The 22,684-nt window shown below is 47.1% G+C and overlaps 1 protein-coding gene across 4 annotated transcripts in view; it reads left to right on the forward strand.

Moving 5' to 3' along the window:
* Positions 1-22,684, forward strand: part of rnf220a (ring finger protein 220a) — a 204,179-nt gene that overhangs the window by 18,102 nt on the left and 163,393 nt on the right. For all 4 annotated transcript variants that reach the window (XM_024391625.2, XM_042307710.1, XM_024391627.2 and 1 more), the window contains exon 2: positions 513-1,333. In XM_024391625.2, coding sequence (XP_024247393.1) covers positions 685-1,333 — 649 coding nt within the window. In that variant the 5' untranslated portion in view covers positions 513-684. The remainder of the gene's footprint in view (positions 1-512; positions 1,334-22,684) is intronic.

The raw sequence follows: 22,684 nt of genomic DNA on the forward strand, positions 1-22,684 counted from the left end.
ACTTTGGGATTTAAAAAATCTTTGAACCGTTTTTTGCCATTGTTTCATTAAATCACCTCACACACTTTATTCAATCTGACCATTTAATCCTCCTGAGAGTCTCAGTCTGTTTCACTGCTCCAGAGGTCAAGAGGTTAAGTGCAGCTAATTTATTCATTCAGTCAAATTTCCTGGCTGTGCAGATGGCAGTCTGATATGATATCACTATCACAATCCCATTGGAGTAGGCAGCCTGGGGACCAGGGACGAGTGTTCACATGAGCAGGCCCAGCCTTATCAGATTGACGAGCGCTGCCCTTATCTGTGACAGACGGTTCTGGTCCAGCTGCAGGCAGGGGAGGGAGAGATGGAGAGATGGGGAAATAATCCGCTTAAATCGATGTGATCCCAACCCCAGATCTCTCTCTGAGGGAAAGTTTGTGACTTCTTCAAAGAGGCTCTGTCATGTTATTTTTAATAGTTTTATGGCTGATGGTGAATGAAAATGTCACTTCTTGTGTGTCCTGTTACAGACGGTGACCTGAGGAGGATGAACCCGCAGTGAGACTGGACCCTTCCGTGAGGACCCACCTTCCCCTGACCTGCGTGTCCAGAGCCGCCTCCCGCAGCCCGGACACCCCGCCCCACTCCTTCTTCTCTCAGCCCCTCCTCTGGGCCCAGGAACCCCACTCCTCAGGTACCAGGATGGACCTGCACCGGGCCGCTTTCAAGATGGAGTCGTCCTCTTACCTTCCCAACCCTCTGGCATCCCCGGCCCTGATGGTGCTGGCTTCCACTGCCGAGGCCAGCCGCGACGCCTCCATCCCCTGCCAGCAGCCCCGCCCCTTCGGCGTGCCCGTCTCCATGGGGGAGAAGGACATGCACCTGCCCTTCAACAACGGCTCCTACACCTTTGCCTCCATGTACCACCGTCAGGGAGCCGTTCCCGGGGGCTTCCCCAACCGGGACTTCCCCTCCTCCCTGCTGCACCTGCATCACCAATTTGCCCCCCCAAACCTGGACTGCTCCCCCATCAGCATGCTGAACCACAGCGGGGTGGGGGCCTTCCGACCCTTCGCCTCCCCTCCAGACGACCGTGACGGGGCAGGGGGCTACCAGTCTGCCTTCACCCCAGCCAAGCGCCTCAAAGGCTGCCTGGATGCAGACGCCTCTCCCCACCTGCGCTACACGGACGCTGAGGGTAAAGAGTATGACTTTGGGGGGGGACAGATCCCCTCCAGCTCCCCAAGCGCCCTTAAGGCAGTGGAGGATGCTGGGAAAAAGATTTTTGCAGTGTCCGGCCTGTTGTCCGACCGCGAGACGTCATCGAGCCCAGAGGACCGCATCGAACGCTGTGAGTACATGTATCTGTATATTATGAAACATAAAACTCATGTAAAGGTAACCACTAATTCTACAATTAAATCATGCCTCACAAACAATACGCTTTTGATATTAGTTTACAAGAAAAAATGTACCTAAAAACAACACATACTGTGTGCTGTGTTGCTATAGAGACAGCAGCATCCATACTTTGCTATCTATGAAGTGCATTAAAGTACAGAGGGATGTTCAGGAAGTGAGCGCCACACACAGATGAACTCCACAGATTTGATTCATAAATTACATGGAAGTTTCTCTTGGGTAAGTGCAAGTGAAAGAATTTGGGAAAATATCAAATGATGCCAGGGCATGCTCAGAAGAATAAGTATGCTGCTGAGAGGGAGTCCAGTAATATAACTGGCAGTAATCCACCCTGTGAACCTTAACTCCAAAATACAGTAGCAGCCTGTGAAAACCAAAGACATTTCCATAGGCCCACTCAGCCTTAAACTCACTCACACACTGTCCTCCCCTCTCGCTGTGGTCTGTGGCGAACGCATACACACATGCTCATGTGTGAGCTCACGCGGTCACACACACGTGCTCACACACACACGCACACACACACAGACACACACACACACACACACAATTCCCTCCCCGATTCTCTGTCACCCCTACAGTGCACAACACTGATTTTCTGGTCCCTTCTTCCTGCCTTCCCCCCCCATGTCCTTTCCTGTCCCTGTCTCACTCCAACTCCCACAAGCTCTGGGACATTAGCATTCTCCAATGAGCAGAGGCCATTTGGCTCACTGTTTTAATCTGATTACTTGGGAAGTGACTCGCAGCAAGATGGGATACAGTCCTGTCATCAGCATTCATCATACCACTGCACTCACCCAGCCAGTGTGGCAAATGAACAGGGGATTACCCAGCTTTCCAAACTTTGGCAGGAGGCATGTCTCTAACAGGAGGGGGGGATAACCCCCCACCCCCACCCTCTCTCTCTGCACAAGCACTAACAAGTCCTACACACGTCAACAGGATCCATCTGATCTTGTGACAGATTGGTGGGAGAGAGAGAGTGAGAGAGAGAGAAAGTGGGAGTCAGTCTCTCAGGAGAAAGAGACCGAGCCCTCATTATGGTGGCGGGTAATTGCACACTGAGAGTCGCTGTGCTTTCTCACTATCTTTCTCACTCTTCCTCTCCCTTTTCCTCTCTCTGTCTCTCTCATTGGGAGGGCAAGAGCGCGACAGGCGCACTGTGCATAAGGAGAGATCGAACCACCCTTGATCGAACACATGAGAGACAAGAGCGGCGAACTGAGACTGATCCGATAAAAACACCACCGGAGGAGCAGGGAGGGGGAATGACACCCAGCAAGAAGAACGAGAGGGAGAGAGAAGGAGGGAAGAAGAGAGAGAGAGGGATGGAAAGAGAGAGAGAGATGAAAGAAATAGCATTTCTCATAAAGGATTACTTCTTATAGGAGTCTTGTTTAAGTTGCGTTGGTGTTTTTCAGATCCTGTAAACGTCAGCCCAGCTAATGCTGCCTGTGTTTCTGCTGGTCATGTTTATGTAGAACCAGAGAGATGCATGTAGATTTCTAGCGTAGATAGAAGTGAAATAGATAGAATTACATGTCCTTCGTGTTGGGCATTGGGAAATTGCAAGGCTTATGGATCTTACCAATACCATCCAGATAAACTGCTATTGTGTGTTAAGCTGATATTGGTGTCATTTGATTAGAATACGGTCTGGTTCATCCTCACTGATATAGAGGAGATTAGGGTGGAAGGGGACCAGGGGACTAGGGGGGGTTGGCATCCCCAGTGTAGAGCAAGGCGGCATGGGCGTAGGGTATGGCGAGGACGGGGAGGGAGGAAATTATTTTGAGAGCTGGAAGCTGTTTTCTGTTTTGGAGTCTTGTCTAATTCGATTAAACCTGCACCCACCAAGGGCTCGAATGCAATTGAATTTCCAGCACTTTTATATAAGAGACTTAAATTGGGTTCTCTTGACTGTATACCTAGCTGCTTGCTGTCACTCCTGGAGCAGTGTCCCCTCAGTGTTAAACCCACCAGATCTTCCCAGTACCGTCACTGGCACGTTTAAAAAACACTATGCTGTAAATAATTAAATCTCCACATAAAGATCCCAACATGGCATTATAATATACGCATATCACATTATAATATACGCATATCACATTATAATATACGCATATCACATTATAATATACACATATCACATTATAATATATGCATATCACATTATAATATACGCATATCACATTATAATATACACATATCACATTATAATATACGCATATCACATTATAATATACACATATCACATTATAATATACGCATATCACATTATAATATACGCATATCACATTATAATATACGCATATCACATTATAATATACACATATCACATTATAATATACACATATCACATTATAATATACGCATATCACATTATAATATACGCATATCACATTATAAGCTATTACATGTCAGTGTACTCATATTACAGATTTATCCCTCTGAAATCAGTAATAAAAGGTTGTTTCCTTGTATACTGTATAGTTTTAAAGGCACCCGTAGTCATTTGCCTGTTTAAAATTCACTTGAATATTTACAATGAAAGAATCACATGCAGAAGCTCAGTGAAGACAGAAGAACACTTGTTTGTTTGTGAGAGTGTATGTAAATGTGTGTATCTCTGTGTGTTTTGTGTGTGTGTCATTTATTGTCATGGATGTGTGTGTGTGTGTTTGTGTGTGTGTACATCTCCCTCTGTGAGTGCGTGACAGCTGGAGCTTGTTTGTTTGTTTTCCCCCACCACACATTTGCACCGCAGATCTGAACATTGAACCTGACCCTGAGCAGCTAACCCACTTCCACATTTCCATTCCACAAAGCGCCCCAACAAGCCTGGCTTAGGGAGGAGAGATGGAAAGAGAGTGAAGAGACAGAGAGAGAGAGAGAGAGAAGGAGAGAGAGAGAGAGAGAGAGAGAGAGAGAGAGAGAGGAGAGAGAGAGAGAAGGAGAGAGAGAGAGAGAGAGAGGAGAGAGAGCGAGAGAGAGAAGGAGAGAGAGAGAGAGAGAGCGAGAGAGAGAGAGACAGAGAGAGAGAGAGAGAGAAGGAGAGAGAGAGAGAAGGAGAGAGAGAGAGAGAAGAGAGAGAGAGAGAAGGAGAGAGAGAGAGAGAGAGAGAGAGAGAGGAGAGAGAGAGAGAGAGCGAGAGAGAGAGAGAGAGGGAAGGAAGGAAGTACTGTGCGTTTGTGTGTTTGTGTGTCTGTGTGTCTGTGTGTGTGTGTGTCTGTGTGTGTGTGTGTGTCTGTGTGTGTGTGTGTGTGTGTGTGTGTCTGTGTGTGTGTGTGTGTGTGTGTGTGTGTGTGTGTGTGTGTGTGTGTGTGTGTGTGTGTGTGTGTGTGTGTGTGTGTGTGTGTGTCTGTGTGTGTGTGTCTGTGTCTGTGTGTGTGTGTGTGTGTGTGTGTGTGTGTGTGTGTGTGTGTGTGTGTGTGTGTGTGTGTGTGTGTGTGTGTGTGTGTGTGTCTGTGTGTGTGTGTGTCTGTGTGTGTGTGTGTCTGTGTCTGTGTGTGTGTGTGTGAGCGAAAGAGAAAAGGGAGAGGAGAAGGTAGAGGGGCAAAAGTGAGATAAAAGGAGAGATAAAAGAAATTACAAAAAGGAGGAGGATGAGCAATTAGTGTGGTTTAGAGCTGAAACGCAGACCCCAGCTGCTTTCCTGAGCAGCTGAAATAAAGAGAAGAATCCTTAAGACAACAGAGTGCAGCCACGCAAGCTTCCTTCCTGACGTGACCGAGCTGTGAGCCGTACAGGCCTGTCTCCATAAATCCCCACTGATTTACGGGGTACTGGGTGCCTGGCAGGGCCACACTTAACCCCCACCACCCCGGTTGCTCAGGACTGGAGATAGCCGCTGACCGACCCACCTCCCAGTCAGTCAGAGGACAGGCCAGTCAAGCTAGGCGAGACATCCCACCTAATGTCTGTCTGTCTGGGAGAATCAGGATTCAGAATCAGGATTCAATCTCTCCCACATTTAATTCAAGATCCCCAATCACAGAAGAGTTTGGGGTTTAGGTTACATTATTTTGTGATGATTATGAATATGAACAGCTAGGTTGTTAATATTCATAATGAGAATGTAGTTCTATCTCCATAACTGTTTCTGTACCTTTCTGGTTGCCAGGCAGATCATTCAGTGGCGCCTTTAATGATTTGCTGGCCCTTACCTTTCCCTCTCCCTCTCTGTCATGATGATTGGTGCAGAGTTCCTGCCTTGTAGATCTGTCACCCAATGTGCAGTTATTCCAACGTTCTTCACATCCAGTGTTCAAAAGAGCAACGTACACTGACAGCTGTTAAAACACACAGTGAGTCAGATGGGGATTTTTTTTTCTTTCTTTCAAAGAGCAGATGTCATCAGTGTGGTTGTTATTCCCGGGGAAATGTTACCAACTTTGGGAAACGGTTGTAGGAAAAGGAGACAATCACAGAAAGAGAGGGTCTTCAAGGATGAATGATGCTAGTGATAAATAAAATACATTAGATGCCTTTATGAATAGAAATACCTTTATATTTGAATTACTGTAATGTTATGCTCATGAATGTTTTGTTTAGTCACAACAACAACCCCTATTCATTTCTTTCTGGCAGGTGAAGAGTTAAATAGCCAAGGAGGCAAACATTATCATCCCCACAAAAATCTACTCCCTCCACACTCTCTCTCTCCCTCTCTCCCAGCCTCTTGCTCTGCTGTCATCCCCTCTCCCTCCCTCCCATCTCCCTGTCACGGTCTAGTGGCGAGGTTAAGTTAAGTAAGAGTGTTCTAATAATTAGGCTGCGGCCCGGGTGCTCGTCTGTGCTTACCCAGATGTTAAAAGGCTTGTCCTCTCATTTTGCCTCTCTGTCAGTCCCCGTGCCCATCCCCCCGCCCCGCCCCTCTCTCTCTCTCTCTCTCTCTCTCTCTCTCTCTCTCTCTCTCTCTCTCTCCTCTCTCTCTCTCGCACTCTCTCTCTCTCTTTCTCTGCATTTACCCCCACTCCCTCTCTATCTCTCCCTCTCTATCTCTCCCTCTCTATCTCTCTCTCCCTCTCTCTCTCTCCCTCTCTCTCTCTCTCCCTCTCCCCTCTCTTTCTCTCCCTTTACCCCCCCCCTCCCTCTCTATCTCTCTCTCTCTCTCTCTCTCTCTCTCTCTCTCTCTCTCTCTCATTGGGTGGTTGTTGGCAGTAGACAGCAGGTGTCTACCCAAAGAGAAGAGCAGTGAGTTGTGCCATTGCTGCGGCGCGATGCAGATCAAGGATTAGCGCTTTCTGCCTGGGCTTTGTTGGCTCGGCCACTTGAATTGGACACAGATTGGTGGCAAGCCTCGATTATTGAAACGAGCTGCTGGATCCACTGTTAGGGAAATGAACGGGGGGAAATTAGATGAGCGGCGACATCCTCCTCCAAGGAACAGCTGGGCTCTCTGGACTAGTAAACAGCTACTCACATGAATCCGCTCTCAGCTAAAGGACGGGCTGTTAGAACACATTGAACACAAGCCTGCAACTTTTGATCTGCTTTCTCAGAGAGAGAGAGAGAGCTTGTTTCAGCTTCAGGCTATATGACAACATAAGTATCGATAGGAGAATGTAAAAACGAGCAGAGGCTTTATGTAGCTGGTAATATTGTGGTGGTTGTTTCCCCTGACAGTGGGCTGTGTTATTTTTGCTGCGTGTCTGTGTGTGTGTGTGTGTGTGTGTGTGTGTGTGTGTGTGTGTGCGTGCACGCCCATGTTATTTCTGCTGTGTCTGTGTGTGCAGCAGCACTATGGGGGGCCCAGTCTCCGTCCGTCTCCCAGGCCCCGGGTCAGCCACATTCCCATGGTCCGGATTTCAGCCCTGTGCTGATGTCACTCAGCCTCTATAAAACCCCAGTGAAACCAGCCCGCTGAGTCCAGTAGAACCTCCACAGCTGGCATGCAGTTCCGTTCCTCTGTTACCCAGGGGTCAGGCTTCCGGTCAGGCACCATGAAGGCAGAACACCCTGGAGGTCCACTCCTCCATTACCCCTCCTCCTTTTTTATTATACAGGTTTGCATTTGTAGTCTTAGGAAAAGGCGAATTGTCACTGACTGACTCACAGTGCCCAAAGCTGAAGGGTTTATTTCTCTAGAGAGCTGCCTTTCACAGCCTTCGGCCTGCCCAGCCTTATGCTGGTGTGTTGAAAGGTCTGTTCCCCCAGAGCACCCTTAAAGAGGCAGTGGCTGAAGCCGTGCTCCCGCTAACAGGTCCCCCACCCAGAGCAAAACAAGACAGACCCCCACGACAGCCGGCGTGTAGTCTTGTCTTTTATTCCCCCTTTCATCTTTCTTTTTCCTATGCTCCTCTCCCTTTCTCTTTCTACTCCCTCTTTTCCCCTCTTCCTCCTCCCTCCCTCTCTCCTCGCTAGGTCTGCCCCCCCCTTCTCGTCTCTGTAATCTAATCTTCTCACAGTTTGTGGATGCAGTCTTCTGTGACAGGCTTGTTTCCAAAAAGCCCACTTGGCAAAACGACACATATACGTTACGCCCTTAATTTTGAATAATTCATCGGCAAGTGATTGCTGCCTCTGAAGCGCTGCGGTGATGGCTGGTCACGGTGCATAAGAGAGGCTGCGTTTGGGATCGTTACCTGTTTTAGCGCACGGTTTCACAGTGTTGCAGAAGGGCTGTGCCACAATAACACCTTTTTTTAGGCCATTACCTCACAATCACCTGACATGCACCTGTAGCTTTTGTTTTGGTGCTATTTAGTCTTCACTGAAAATACGCTAGTGTGGTTTTTCAGTGAGCAAACCAATCGAAGAAAAGAAAACTTACATGTTGAATGAATTTGTTGGTATTACAATGATTTTCCAGGTAACTAAACAGGCATGTTTCAAACCGGCATTCCCTTGTTATTTACACCATGCTCCATCGGATGCAGAAACACTGTATTACCACGGTCTCATAAGCTTATCACAGAACCACCATGTCCAATCATATCTGCATGGTCTTTCACACTGACCCACAATGCACTGGTGCATTGGTGACGGGTGACGGCCATTAGGAAAGTGTTGCCGTTCTCCCTCTAGCTACCTTCATGTCACTCTTCCTCCATCCCAACCCTCCTCCCACTAGCCCCAATTAATTATTTATCAGCATGTATCATCTATTTACCTTTGTAATCCATCTGTCAGCAGGCCTATTGATTCAATCCTGCATTCTAATTGTGTGTCCTCTACTCGGCAGCTATCTCATATTCAAATCCAATAGCTGTCACCCACCCAGACTCCATCTGTATTAGTTTCCCAGCCTCTCTCTGTCCGTATCAGTGTTTTTTTAATCATTGGAGTCATAGTAGCTATTCTAAGGTATTCTACGGTATTCTAAGGTATTCTACGGTATTCTAAGTTATTCTAAGGTATTCTAAGGTATTATTAAGGAAGTTGTTATTTCGCTACAGCTGCATCTCAGCTGTTTCTGCACAATAGCAATGAGAGATTTATTTTGAAGAAGTGAGTGAATGTATGGCGTTTGGTAGAGAGTGAAACTGAGAAGTGGAACAGATGAGAGGATGAGTTTCAAACACGTAACATCTTTACTCTTCGTCTATTCTGTTTCAGTTCTTTATTTCGTCTTTTTTTCTTTCCTGATGTCCCTTTTCCCCTCCTCCTGTTTGGCCCTGTCGGTGTGCTCCTCAGAATGACTGGTACGCCCAGGGCAGTGGGCCTGTTTGTGTGTTCTCCTCAGAATGACTGGTACGCCCAGGGCAGTGGGCCTGTCGGTGTGCTCCTCAGAATGACTGGTACGCCCAGGGCAGTGGCCCTGCCGGTGTGCTCCTCAGAATGACTGGTACGCCCAGGGCAGTGGCCCTGTCGGTGTGCTCCTCAGAATGACTGGTATGCCCAGGGCAGTGGGCCTGTCGGTGTGCTCCTCAGAATGACTGGTACGCCCAGGGCAGTGGCCCTGTCGGTGTGCTCCTCAGAATGACTGGTACGCCCAGGGCAGTGGCCCTGTCGGTGTGCTCCTCAGAATGACTGGTACGCCCAGGGCAGTGGCCCTGTCGGTGTGCTCCTCAGAATGACTGGTATGCCCAGGGCAGTGGGCCTGTCGGTGTGCTCCTCAGAATGACTGGTACGCCCAGGGCAGTGGCCCTGTCGGTGTGCTCCTCAGAATGACTGGTACGCCCAGGGCAGTGGCCCTGTTGGTGTGCTCCTCAGAATGACTGGTACGCCCAGGGCAGTGGGCCTGTCTGTGTGCTCCTCAGAATGACTGGTACGCCCAGGGCAGTGGCCCTGTCGGTGTGCTCCTCAGAATGACTGGTACGCCCAGGGCAGTGGGCCTGTTGGTGTGCTCTTCAGAATGACTGGTACTCCCAGGGCAGTGGGCCTGTTGTTAGTTCTGTTGACATTGAGGTGTCAGATAGATAAAGGAGGTGTAGCAGGCTGTCTGTCTCTCTGCTGAGGTGTGTGTGTCCTGGGAGGGGAAGCTGAGAGACGGTAGACTGCACAGTACCGCACCACAATACTCAACCACAGCACACCACACTACACCAGACCGTACCGTACCGCACATCTCTACACCAGACCGTACCACACTACACCAGACCACACCACACCACACTACACCAGACCGTACCGTACCGCACATCTCTACACCAGACCGTACCACACTACACCAGACCACACCACACTACACCAGACCACACCACACTACACCAGACCACACCACACTACACCAGACCACACCACACTACACCAGACCACACCACATCACACTACGCCAGACCGTACCACACTACACCAGACCACACCACACTACACCAGACCACACCACACTACACCAGACCATACCACACTACACCAGACCACACCACATCACACTACACCAGACCATACCGTACCGCACATCTCTACACCAGACCACACCACACCACACTACACCAGACCGTACCGTACCGCACATCTCTACACCAGACCGTACCACACTACACCAGACCACACCACACCACACTACACCAGACCACACCACATCACACTACACCAGATCGTACCACACTACACCAGACCACACCACACTACACCAGACCGCACCACACCACACAACACGAGACCACACCACACTACACTGTACCGCACCGCACCACACTACACCAGACAACACCACACTACACCAGACCACACCACACTACACCAGACCACACCACACCACACTACACCAGACCATACCACACTACACCAGACCACACCACACCACACTACACCAGACCATACCGTACCGCACATCTCTACACCAGACCACACCACACCACACTACACCAGACCGTACCGTACCGCACATCTCTACACCAGACCGTACCACACTACACCAGACCACACCACACCACACTACACCAGACCACACCACATCACACTACACCAGATCGTACCACACTACACCAGACCACACCACACTACACCAGACCGCACCACACCACACAACACCAGACCACACCACACTACACTGTACCGCACCGCACCACACTACACTGTACCGCACCACACCACACTACACTGTACCGCACCACACCACACTACACCAGACCACACCACACCACACTACACCAGACCACACCACACCACACTACACCAGACCACACCACACCACACTACACCAGACCACACCACACCACACTACACCAGACCACACCATACCACACTACACCAGACCACACCACACTATACCAGACCACACCACACCACACTACACCAGACCACACCACACTACACCAGACCACACCACACCAGACCACACCACACTACACCAGACCAGACCACATCACACCAGACCACACCACACTATACCAGACCACACCACACTACACTATACTATACCGTACCACACCACACTACACCAGACCACACCACACCACACTACACCAGACCACACCACACTACACCAGACCACACCACACTACACCACACCACACTACACTACACCAGACCACACCACACTACACCACACCACACTACACTACACCAGACCACACCACACCACACCACACTACACTACACCAGACCACACCACACTACACCACACTACACTATACTACACCGTACCACACCACACTACACCACACTACACTATACTACACCGTACCACACCACACTACACCAGACCACACCACACTACACCACACTACACTATACTACACCGTACCACACCACACTACACCACACTACACTATACTACACCGTACCACACCACACTACACCAGACCACATAAATAGTAAATAGTTTTATACACCAGTAAATAGTAAATAGTTTTATACACCAGTAAATAGTAAATAGTTTTATACACCAGTAAATAGTAAATAGTTTTATACACCAGTAAATAGTAAATAGTTTTATACAATAGTAAATGGCTCATACTGTTGTTGTCAGTTGTCTTCTAACTAGACTTTTGACATAATTGAATACAGTAGCAGAGTGGAGATAAGTGTGCGTGTGTTTGTGTGTGTGTGTGTGTGTGTGTGTGTGTGTGTGTGTGTGTGTGTGTGTGTGTGTGTGTGTGTCTGTAGGGTCTATATATGCACGTCGGTATAAATGCAAGCTTATTGCTTATTCGATGCCCTCCTCCTCCTCCTCTTCTTCCTCTTCCTAGTCTCCTGTTATAATAACAGGCCATGTGTGAGAGCCCAGCACCAGGAAACGTGCAAATGCAGCAATCAGTAAACACTCACTGAGCTAATGACATCAATCAATGGCCTTTTAAAACAGCAGTTTGATAATTACAATCATCAATGCTCCCTGCAGTATTCATTACCAACTAGCAAGCACTGATCTCAATAGGGCTCTCCTTTCATCTCTGGCTTTCTCTCTCGTTTACTCATCGCTTCATTGATAAAGCTTAATAGAGATGTTTTATCTGGATCAATTTTAGAATTATCGTGTTTTGTAATATTAATATTAAGATTAAGAGTATTATCTATTTCGACTCCAGTTTAGTTTAAAAAAAATGCTAAACCCGCTGTTCAGTTTGTGTTTGCATTTTTTATCTAACATTAAGTTATGATGAGAAGTATAACTTAATCCCAATGTAATATGTTTCTTTAGTACATTTTGGTCTGTTTCCAGGAATAGAAATTGAAACGGTTATTCCTTTTAAACAACCTCTGTTTAATGTTTTGGTAAGAACTGATATAGGGCCTACTGTAATACATTAACACATCTTAGGAACTCAAAATGTCTCTCCGTGGTGTCAGAAGTAGGCGACAAGGTCCTTGTGTTTCATCTTGTGCAGTGATCAGTGATTATGTTGTCTCGTCCCGCCCTCTTTGAGAGTCGTGATGCTTGTCGTTACGGCTACGGTGGGGAAATTGCGCTGAAGTTTATTCCTGTGACACATCAAAGGGAAACAGCGGCCGTTTAACTACCCCTCTCAGTGTGGGGTCCACAATCGTCTTAACCAGTGTCATCGCCCCCTCGCCCCAACCACCCCCCGCCCCAACCATCCCCCGCCCCAACCACCCCAACCATCAAAGATCTAAACTTCGGCCGCTCCTCAATCGATGGTTTTCATCACAGTTGGCCGTTTGTACCAGCCAAACAGAGACAATTCTGAGATATACAGATCGAACTTGTTGCTGTTGAAAATGACAGCTGAAAGTGGTGAGGGGTCTGATCTGGGATGGACTGAGCAATAAGCTTACATTTATACCTCTCTTCTCTTTGTAGACTGGACTTGTTTGGCGATGTGTGGCTGACTGTGGCTGGGTCTGGGGTACAGCTAGCTAGCTGTCTGAGTTAAGCCTCGTTTCACACCTGCCGCGGTGTAATCCTTTAGTCATGTCAGACTGCAGTAGGTTCCTTTAGTGATGTCAGACTGCAGTAGGCTCCTTTAGTTATGTCAGACTGCAGTAGGCTCCTTTAGTTATGTCAGACTGCAGTAGGCCCCTTTAGTGATGTCAGACTGCAGTAGGCTCCTTTAGTCATGTCAGACTGCAGTAGGCCCCTTTAGTGATGTCAGACTGCAGTAGGCTCCTTTAGTCTTGTCAGACTGCAGTAGCCTGCTTTAGTCATGTCAGACTGCAGTAGGCTCCTTTAGTAATGTCAGACTGCAGTAGGCTCCTTTAGTCATGTCAGACTGCAGTAGGTTCCTTTAGTAATGTCAGACTGCAGTAGGCTCCTTTAGTCATGTCAGACTGCATTAGGCTCCTTTAGTGATGTCAGACTGCAGTAGACTCCTTTAGTCATGTCAGACTGCAGTAGGGTCCTTTAGTCATGTCAGACTGCAGTAGACTCCTTTAGTGATGTCAGACTGCAGTAGGCTCTTTTAGTCATTTCAGACTGCAGTAGACTCCTTTAGTCATGTCAGACTGCGGTAGGTTCCTATAGTGATGTCAGACTGCAGAAGGTTCCTTTAGTGATGTCAGACTGCAGAATATCCTTTAGTGATGTCAGACTGCAGTAGGCTCCTTTAGTGATGTCAGACTGTAGTAGACTCCTTTAGTCATGTCAGACTGCAGTAGGCTCCTTTAGTGATGTCAGACTGCAGTAGGCTATTTGAGTCATGTCAGACTGCAGTAGGTTCCTATAGTGATGTCAGACTGCAGAAGATCCTTTCGTGATGTCAGACTGCAGTAGGCTCCTTTAGTGATGTCAGACTGCAGTAGGCTCCTTTAGTGATGTCAGACTGCAGTAGGCTCCTTTAGTGATGTCAGACTGCAGTAGGCTATTTGAGTCATGTCAGACTGCAGTAGGTTCCTTTAGTGATGTCAGACTGCAGTAGGTTCCTTTAGTGATGTCAGACCGCAGTAGGGTCCTTTAGTGATGTCAGACTGCAGTAGGCTCCTTTAGTGATGTCAGACTGCAGTAGGCTCCTTTAGTCATGTCAGACTGCAGTAGGCTCTTTTAGTCATGTCAGACTGCATTAGGCTCCTTTAGTGATGTCAGACTGCAGTAGACTCCTTTAGTCATGTCAGACTGCAGAAGATCCTTTCGTGATGTCAGACTGCAGTAGGCTCCTTTAGTGATGTCAGACTGCAGTAGGCTCCTTTAGTGATGTCAGACTGCAGTAGGCTCCTTTAGTGATGTCAGACTGCAGTAGGCTCCTTTAGTGATGTCAGACTGCAGTAGGCTATTTGAGTCATGTCAGACTGCAGTAGGCTCCTTTAGTGATGTCAGACTGCAGTAGGCTCCTTTAGTGATGTCAGACTGCAGTAGGCTCCGGCACTCATGGTGCTCTGCGGGTTCCATTTCAATGTGGGCTGTCTAATATCGCACCCCGCGGCAAAATGCTTGGAATTCTGCCCTCTTGGAGGGGGGAGGGGGAGGGGGTGGGGGTTTAGGGGAGGCAGGGGGGCTAAGAGGAGCAAAAGAGAGCAAATCTGTCACTTCTCCCAAAGCAGCCACCCCTCTGACCTCCATTCAAAGATATATTGATTTTCCAGTGCTCTCTCCAAAGGGTGTGTGTGGGTGTGTGTAGTGGGGGGAGAAGGAGCATCAGGCGCAACACAGTATGGCTCCTCTTCTCGACAAGTTAAACACAGATTCCTAGCTACCTGGAAATCAAATCAGAAATGTGTAAAATACTGTACAGACATCACGGCAGCAACATCTATGAATGTGTTTCCATGTTTGTACCAGTAGGGTGTGTATGTGTGTGTGTGTGTGTGTGTGTGTGTGTGTGTGTGTGTGTGTGTGTGTGTGTGTGTGTGTGTGTGTGTGTGTGTGTGTGTGTGTGTGTGTGTGTGTGTGTGTGTGTGTGTGTGTGTGTGTGTGTGTGTGTGTGTGTGTGTGTGTGTGTGTGTGCATGCGTGTTTGAGTAGGGAGCCAGTGTTTAATCCGTTTCTGGCATGTTGTCTTGGGGTGTTGTCTTGTTGGTCTCAGACAAGCTGATCCAAGCTCTCAGTTCAGAACTCCCTCTAGTTCTCTTTACTGGAATCCCTGCGATAGCCGGGCTGCACGGAGCCGCCTGAGGAAATCCAAGGATCCTTCAGAAGAAACAAAGCTAGCGTGTACAAACAAACAGAGCCAAGGGGAAAGCAGTCCCAGATCCCAGCATCTCTCTCTCACTACTCCTGCCTTATTGGTCCTAAGTCCTCTCTGTGAGCCTGGACAGGGGCAGTGTAGCAGTGGAAGAGAGACTTGTCTTGGAGAGGATACTGTTTGTTCAGTAAACCCTGCCAAACCTGCCACCAATGACTCACAAAGTTTTGGAAAATAGTTTCAACGTTACAGTTTGTTTCCTTTAGATGTTTTTAGATCCCGTTCAATGATGCAAAGAAGAATGTAAGGATTTGATGATTTACCTGCCAAAAGAGAGTGGTTTGAGTCTTTTCCATGCACACTGCATTAGTTTTCAGGGAATTTACAAATCAAACTGTTATCGTTGGTCGTTGATATTGTGAAGGCTCGTGCATAAACATCATATAAATACCAAGATTGCCTCGTCACTTTTACCCCTACCTACATGTACATATTACCTCGACTACCTCGTACCCCTGCACTCCTTACTGGTACTCCTTGTATACAGCCTCGTTATTGTTTTTATTGTGTCACTATTTCCTTTTTTATTTCTATTTTTCTTACTTTTTAACTCTGCATAGTTGGGAAAGGGCTCGTAAGTCAGCATTTCACTGTAAAGTCAACACCTGTTGTATTCTGCACGTGACAAACACAATTTGACTTGACTATAATTAATTATAATAATTATAATATAACTATAGTTTTTCTTCAGAGGGAGTGTAGCTACAGTTAGATCCTAAAGCTGCAGCCCACAGTGTGTCGTCCAACAGTTGTAAAACAACATTCACATAAAAAAAAGACTCTGACTTTGCAGCAATGTCACAGCAACAAACAGGTATTATGAGCTGTGGAGAGAAGAGGTGTCCACTGGGACGTGACCTGACATGGCAGCGTGGTGCGAGGTCTTTGGTATCCTTGGTAATGGTTGACCGCTGGGGCTGCTGGGGCAGGGCTGGACGAGCCGGGTCGTCTTGGACATGGGCGGTACACAGATAGCGGAGCGCATGCTGGGTACTGGTCCTGCTGGGTTGTGGCCCACTGAGCTCTAGTTAAATGACGCCTGCTCAGACCAGGTAATGATGATCCGAATGGGACCTGGGGACACCCTGTGGTAACGGAAACACAGGTGCACTGGGGTATTTCCTGAAGACGGGGAAACAGCTGAGAAGATGAAAGTACATTTGAAAGTGAAATAGGTTTAAAAGTGTGAAGTGAGATACTAGTGGACTATTTTGAGTGTGGACACTGGTGTGTGTGTGTTTTACAGTCGAGTGTGTGTGTATATTTTACAGTCGAGTGTTTGTGTATATTTGTGTGTGTGTGTGTGTATTGGTAATGCTTGTAGCATTCAGGCCCCTCCCTCCCTCCGTCAGACCTGTCATCACGGCCTTAATAATATTCCATCGATACGACCAGCGACATGGTCTGGCTGTCTCGTTTTGGGTGTCCTGCAGCAGGCATCCATCATCCAGCCGGCAGAGCCCTCCAGGCTGTCAATAACCCCACAGAATGCTAATGGTGGCATTTAACCACTGCCTGACAAATTAACCAAGGCCACTCAACAAGGGTTAAATATTCATCATCCATTCCAAGGCTCCCTAACTGGTCTGTCCTGGCTACACAGCTGCTTACCTGGCTGTATAGGCTAAGCATGGAGCTGGACCATGGATCTCATAGATATATACACCACATGACCAAAAGTATGTGGACACCTGCTCGTCGAACATCTCATTCCAAAATCATGGGCATTAATCTGGAGTTGGTCCCCCTTTTGCTGCTATAACAGCCTCCACTCTTCTGGGAAGGCTTTCCACTAGATGTTGGAACGTTGCTGTGGGGACTTGCTTCCATTCAGCCACAAGAGCATTAATGAGGTTGGGCACTGATGTTGAGCGAGTAGGCCTGGCTCGCAGACGGCGTTCCAATTCACCCCAATGGTGTTCGATGTGGTTGAGGTCAGGGCTCTGTGCAGGCCAGTCAAGATCTTCCACACCGATCTCGAAAAAAAACATTTCTGTGTGGAAAGGAAAGGGTATTTTCCAAACTGTTGCTACAAAGTTGGAAGCACAGAATCGTCTAAAATGTCATTGTATGCTGTATAATTAAGATTTCCCTTCACTGGAACAAAGGGGCCTAGCCTGTACCATGAAAAACAGCCCCAGACCATTATTCCCCCTTCACCAAACTTTACAGTTGGCATTATGCATTAGCATTCTCCTGGCATCCGCCAAACCCAGATTCGTCCATAGGACAGCCAGGTGGTGAAGCGTGATTCATCACTCCAGAGAATGTGTTTTCACTGCTCATGAATCGAATGGCGGCGAGCTTTACATCACTCTAGCTATAGACAGTTTTTACACGCTACACGCTACAGCACTCGGCGGTCCCTGTGTGCTTGTGTGGCCTACCACTTCGTGGCTGAGCCGTTGTTGCTCCTAGATGTTTCCACTTCACAATAGCAGCACTTACAGTTGACCGGGGCAACTCTAGCAGGGCAGAAATTTGACGAACTGACTTGTTGGAAAGGTGGCATCCTATTGAAAGTCACTGAGCTCTTCAGTAAGGTTATTCTACTGCCAATGTTTGTCTATGGAGATTGCATGGCTGTGTGCTCGATTTTATACACCTGTCAGCAACGGGTCTGGCTGAAATAGCCAAATCCACTCATTTGAAAGGGTGTCCACATACTTTTGTATGTATAGTGTAAACCTGTCATAAACCTAGAATGTCTAGAATGTGTTCTCTATGTTCTATTTAATTATATGACGAATACCTTTAAAGTCAACCCACAGAGAGAGTGGATACCGGCCCCCCAGCATGCCATTATTCACCGGACCCTAGAATAATATATGTTAGCATGTTAGAGAGAGTTAGTGAATAGTGATGATACATAGGCATGGTGCATTGTCCCAGTGTGCACCTTTAAGGATGGTCATGCAGTGGGTTTAAAGGGGGATTATGCTCATGCACACACAGGGTTAGAGGAGCTGATCGCGTCCCCCTCCTCCTCCTTTCCCCTCTCTCTGATCACAGATGGCAATGTGTGGTGTTCTTGTCTCAGGAGGGAGATGGTTGGTTACGATGAAAGCCCCCAGCCAATACCCCCACCCCTTCCCTCCACACCACCTCCCTCTCTGGACTGGTCCATGGCTAGGTCGAAGGTAGGATCACGGCTGGAGCAGCAGGCAGTAAGTGTGTCTGCCACATGAAAACCTGCCTCGGCCTCCACTGTCCTCCCCTCCTCATAGCTAGGCCGACCAGCAGCCCAGCTCTCCTGCCCCCTCTTTTTTCCCTTTTTCTCTCTCTCTCTCTCTCCCTCCCTTTCTCTTTCGTATTCAGCCTGTCCATCAGTGGCCTTATAAATAATTCATTGCACTTTCCCTGATGCCTTGTCACCTTGCCTTCTTATTCGCCACCTTGTCTCCTTCCTCTCACTTCCCCTCCTCTGTTCTCACTGCAGCGGAACACCCCAGGAGCCCGCTTGTCCGGGACCACACACTCTCTCATCCTCACCCCCCTCTCACCCCCTCTCTGCCCCCTCCTCCTCCTCTTCTTCTCCTTTTCTAGACTCCTGTCTCAGTCAATGGTCATTGAGTCAGATACGGGGGTCCTGGTGGGCTCCATTTGTAGTCTGCTGTGTTTGTGGCTGGTAATTAATAGCATGCCCTTTTAACTGGCCAATTCCTTTAAGATTCAAGTTGTTTTCTACCAAGGGCTCTGGAATGGGAGGGAGGCAACGGCTTTTTGTTTGATCTCCACATTCCTTATCATATTGTGACTTCCTGTTCAGTAGGTAGGTGTTGTGTATAGATCAGCTTTAAGAGCTTGTTTCTTTTAGATTCTCTTCTCGGCTGCCTGTAAAGAGGGAGAGTTCGAGTTGTCTTTTAATTTTTACTTCTCAGATGTTGAGGAAACCACTTGATTTAATGCAATGTGCTCCATAGATGAAGGAAAAACGAATGTCATTGTCCTGTGGAGAGCCTTGTGGCTACCGGGCTGTGCAGCGCTCTCTGTAGACATGCAGGCATACCCACCAACCTGCAGCAGGCTGGAGAAATGGAGGGAGGAAAAGGAGTTGTTCCCCCACTAATTTCACTGAGCATAACCACAGACTTCCTAAACAGTCTCCTCTCCTAGCTCCTCACGACTCCTCTTGTCCTCCCAAGGGGCAACTCTCAGCAAGAGAACATCGGAAAACACTGAAAGCAAAGCAATCGGAGAGCTGTAAGCTTGTCACTAATCCAACTCTTCTCTCAACAATTGAACACTGAATTAGGATTAGAATTAGTCTACAATCTTACTTCTTCTAATTACCAAAATTAAAGCTTGCATTGCAACCCATTAGTCATATGAATTTGGATGAATACTAGTTAGGAAGTGTAATGATGAATTGCCTCTGGTTCCCTCTGTAGAGTTTAGTGTAGTGAGAAATGGATTGTGGGCGTCGGAGGGCTGTGTGTTGGCTGATGCAATAGGGCAGGCAGTGGAGCACTTGGGCAGAACTCCTGGGACATTGAGATGCAACACAGGAAGATCGGTGTGTGTGTGTGTGTGTGTGTGTGTGTGTGTGTGTGTGTGTGTGTGTGTGTGTGTGTGTGTGTGTGTGTGTGTGTGTGTGTGTGTGTGTGTGTGTGTGTGTGTGTGTGTGTTTGAGAGAGAGAGAGAGAGAGAGAGAGAGATGGGACGGCCCATACTCTGAGATGCATACAGTAAACAGGCTGTGTGCGTCCACCAAGCCCTCGTCGTCTCCACAACCTCAGATGGGGCTGTCTGCGGCATTCACCTCAATCCCGGCAATTAATGCGTTTAAAAAAATGTCCCCTCCACTTTCGCTGCCAGCCACACAACTGCTATTCTTTATTCAGCTGAGGCCCTGCTCGGTTAGTGGAAAATCAGCAGCGGCGCTCCGGCCCATAAGAGGCAGATCAATCAGGGAGCTGGGTGATGAATTAGACTGGTATCAGCAGGATGGAGGGAGGATGCCACACTGATGCTGCTGCTGTCCTGGCCTGGGGAGCAGGGAGCTGACACCATACAGACACAGCCTGAGTTGTCCTTGTATACAATTCTCTGATATCAAAAACAAAATCCTGTCAAAACAAGTTGGAATAGGCCATGTGAATGGAGAATGTCCACAAGAGGCCAGACTGAGCATTTGTATAATGGTCTAGCAAAACAGAACTACAACAACGGTAGCAAACCTATTTATTTGATAGCATCCACAGGGGAGAGATACATGATATGGGACATTCATTTGTAGAACACATCTTGTGATAGTCTAGCTTCAAGGATGAGTTAATGATATACAGTATGAGGCCTTCGTTTTTACAGGGTAGAAAATAGACAACCCAGCAAACCTGGAACATTCCCAGAACATTAGCTAAGATTTCTATTAAGTTCTACTTAGGGTTATATCTAACATTAGGATGATAAAATCATTTGGGGGGAGGAAATATCCTTGGAATGTTCTCCTAACATTCACTAAAATGTTGTGCACAACATCTGTATCAACCACCACAGAACATTCCCCTAAAGATCTCATTAGGTTTCTGGGTAATGTAATAATATGATGTACTAGTAATGTTTTTCCAGCAAACCAAAATTGGTTCTGTGAAAGTTCCCAGAACATTCGTTAGGTTGCAGAAAATGTTCTCATAACACAAAAACTGTCCTGTCGTGGTGGTGATTATACATTTGAATAAAACATTTGCCCGATGTTGCAGGAATGTCCCCAGAACACATTTAGTCTGTTCTTTAAAGGTTCTCAGAGTGTTTCATTAGGTTGTGCGAACAGACTGGTGGGAACATTGTGGGGACATCACAAAAGATATGTTCCCACAACACAAAAACGGTCCAGTTGTGCGAATGATTCTACAATGTTTATTAAAGGGGTGCAGCGAACATCCACCTGATGTTACAAGAATATTCCTAGAACACATTTTGTCTGCTCTTTAAAGTTTCCCAGAATGTTTTATTAGGTTGCGGGAACAGTCTGGTGGGAACTTAGAGATATGTTCCCAAAACACAAAAACTGTCCAGTTGTGCTGATTATTACAATGTTTCTATTAGGTTGAGTAAAACATTCTCCTGATGTTGCAAGAACATTCCCAGAACACATTTTTATGTTCTTTAAAAGTTCCTAAATCATCTCTTTATTTTTGTGGGAACATTGTGGGGATATGACAAGAGATAGGTTCCCAAAACACTAAAACTGTCCAGGTTTGCTGACATTCCGATAATGTTTGTATCAGGGTGCACAAAACATTCCTTTGATGTTGCAAGAATGTTGACAGAACAGCCTTTCTGAGTTCTTTAAAGGTTCCCAGAACATTCCATTAGGTTTTGGGAACAGTGTGTTTACATTACAAGAGATAGGTTTGTGAAACACAAAATATGCTCAGTTGTGATGACATTCATACAATGTCTAAGATGGTTGCACAGGACATTCCCTCAATGTTGTATGAATGTTGACAGAACACTTGGTCTAAGTTCATTAAGTTATGGGAGTTGTCTGGGATGTTGTCATATTCCCACAATGTTCCACAACCTAAGTAAACATTCTGGTAACATCCGGTAAATATTCTTTGCACCATGAAATAAACATAGTAGAATCATCCACACAACTGGACCGTTTTTGTGTTTTGGGAACATGTCTTTTGTCCCCTCAATGTTTGCACCAGACTGTTCCTACAACCTAACATTCTGAGAACCTTTAACGAACAGATTAAATGTGTTCTTGGAACGTTCATGGAACATCAGGTGAATATTTTATACAAACATTCCCACAATCATCAGCATGACTGGACCGTTTTTGTGTTATGAGAACATTTAACTAATGTTCTGGGAACTTTCACAGAATCAATTTTGGTTGGCTGGGAAGAGACATAAAATGAGGGAGAAACAATATTTACACTAGTTTTATTATAAGTCACGAGAGGATTCAAAACCTTCTGAATGAAAAATATATATCATATTTTAGGTTTGAATAGGAGTCTTTGTATCGCAGAGGGGAAATTGTTTTACAAAATGTTAGACAGGCTGTACTGTGAGGAATGTCGTGACATGGCCCCAAAGGCCCTCGGGTTAGCAGGGGGCATGTGACACTATCTGTCCCAAGTCACCTTGTATTGCTGTTACTAAGCCCTTGTTGGCTCCACCAACAGCCCTGTATAGGTTGTATGTAGAGAAACTGATCTCCCAATGCTGTACGAACCAGATACATTCACAGCCCCCCTCCCTCTCTCTCTCATTATCCCACTCTCTCTCTATTCGGCACTCAGCTTGTGTAATAAATTCATTGTAACGATGACAGCTTCGTTACTAGGCCGCCTG

The sequence above is a fragment of the Oncorhynchus tshawytscha genome, linkage group LG28, assembly GCF_018296145.1.
Source record: "Oncorhynchus tshawytscha isolate Ot180627B linkage group LG28, Otsh_v2.0, whole genome shotgun sequence".
Taxonomy (NCBI): Eukaryota; Metazoa; Chordata; class Actinopteri; order Salmoniformes; family Salmonidae; genus Oncorhynchus; species Oncorhynchus tshawytscha.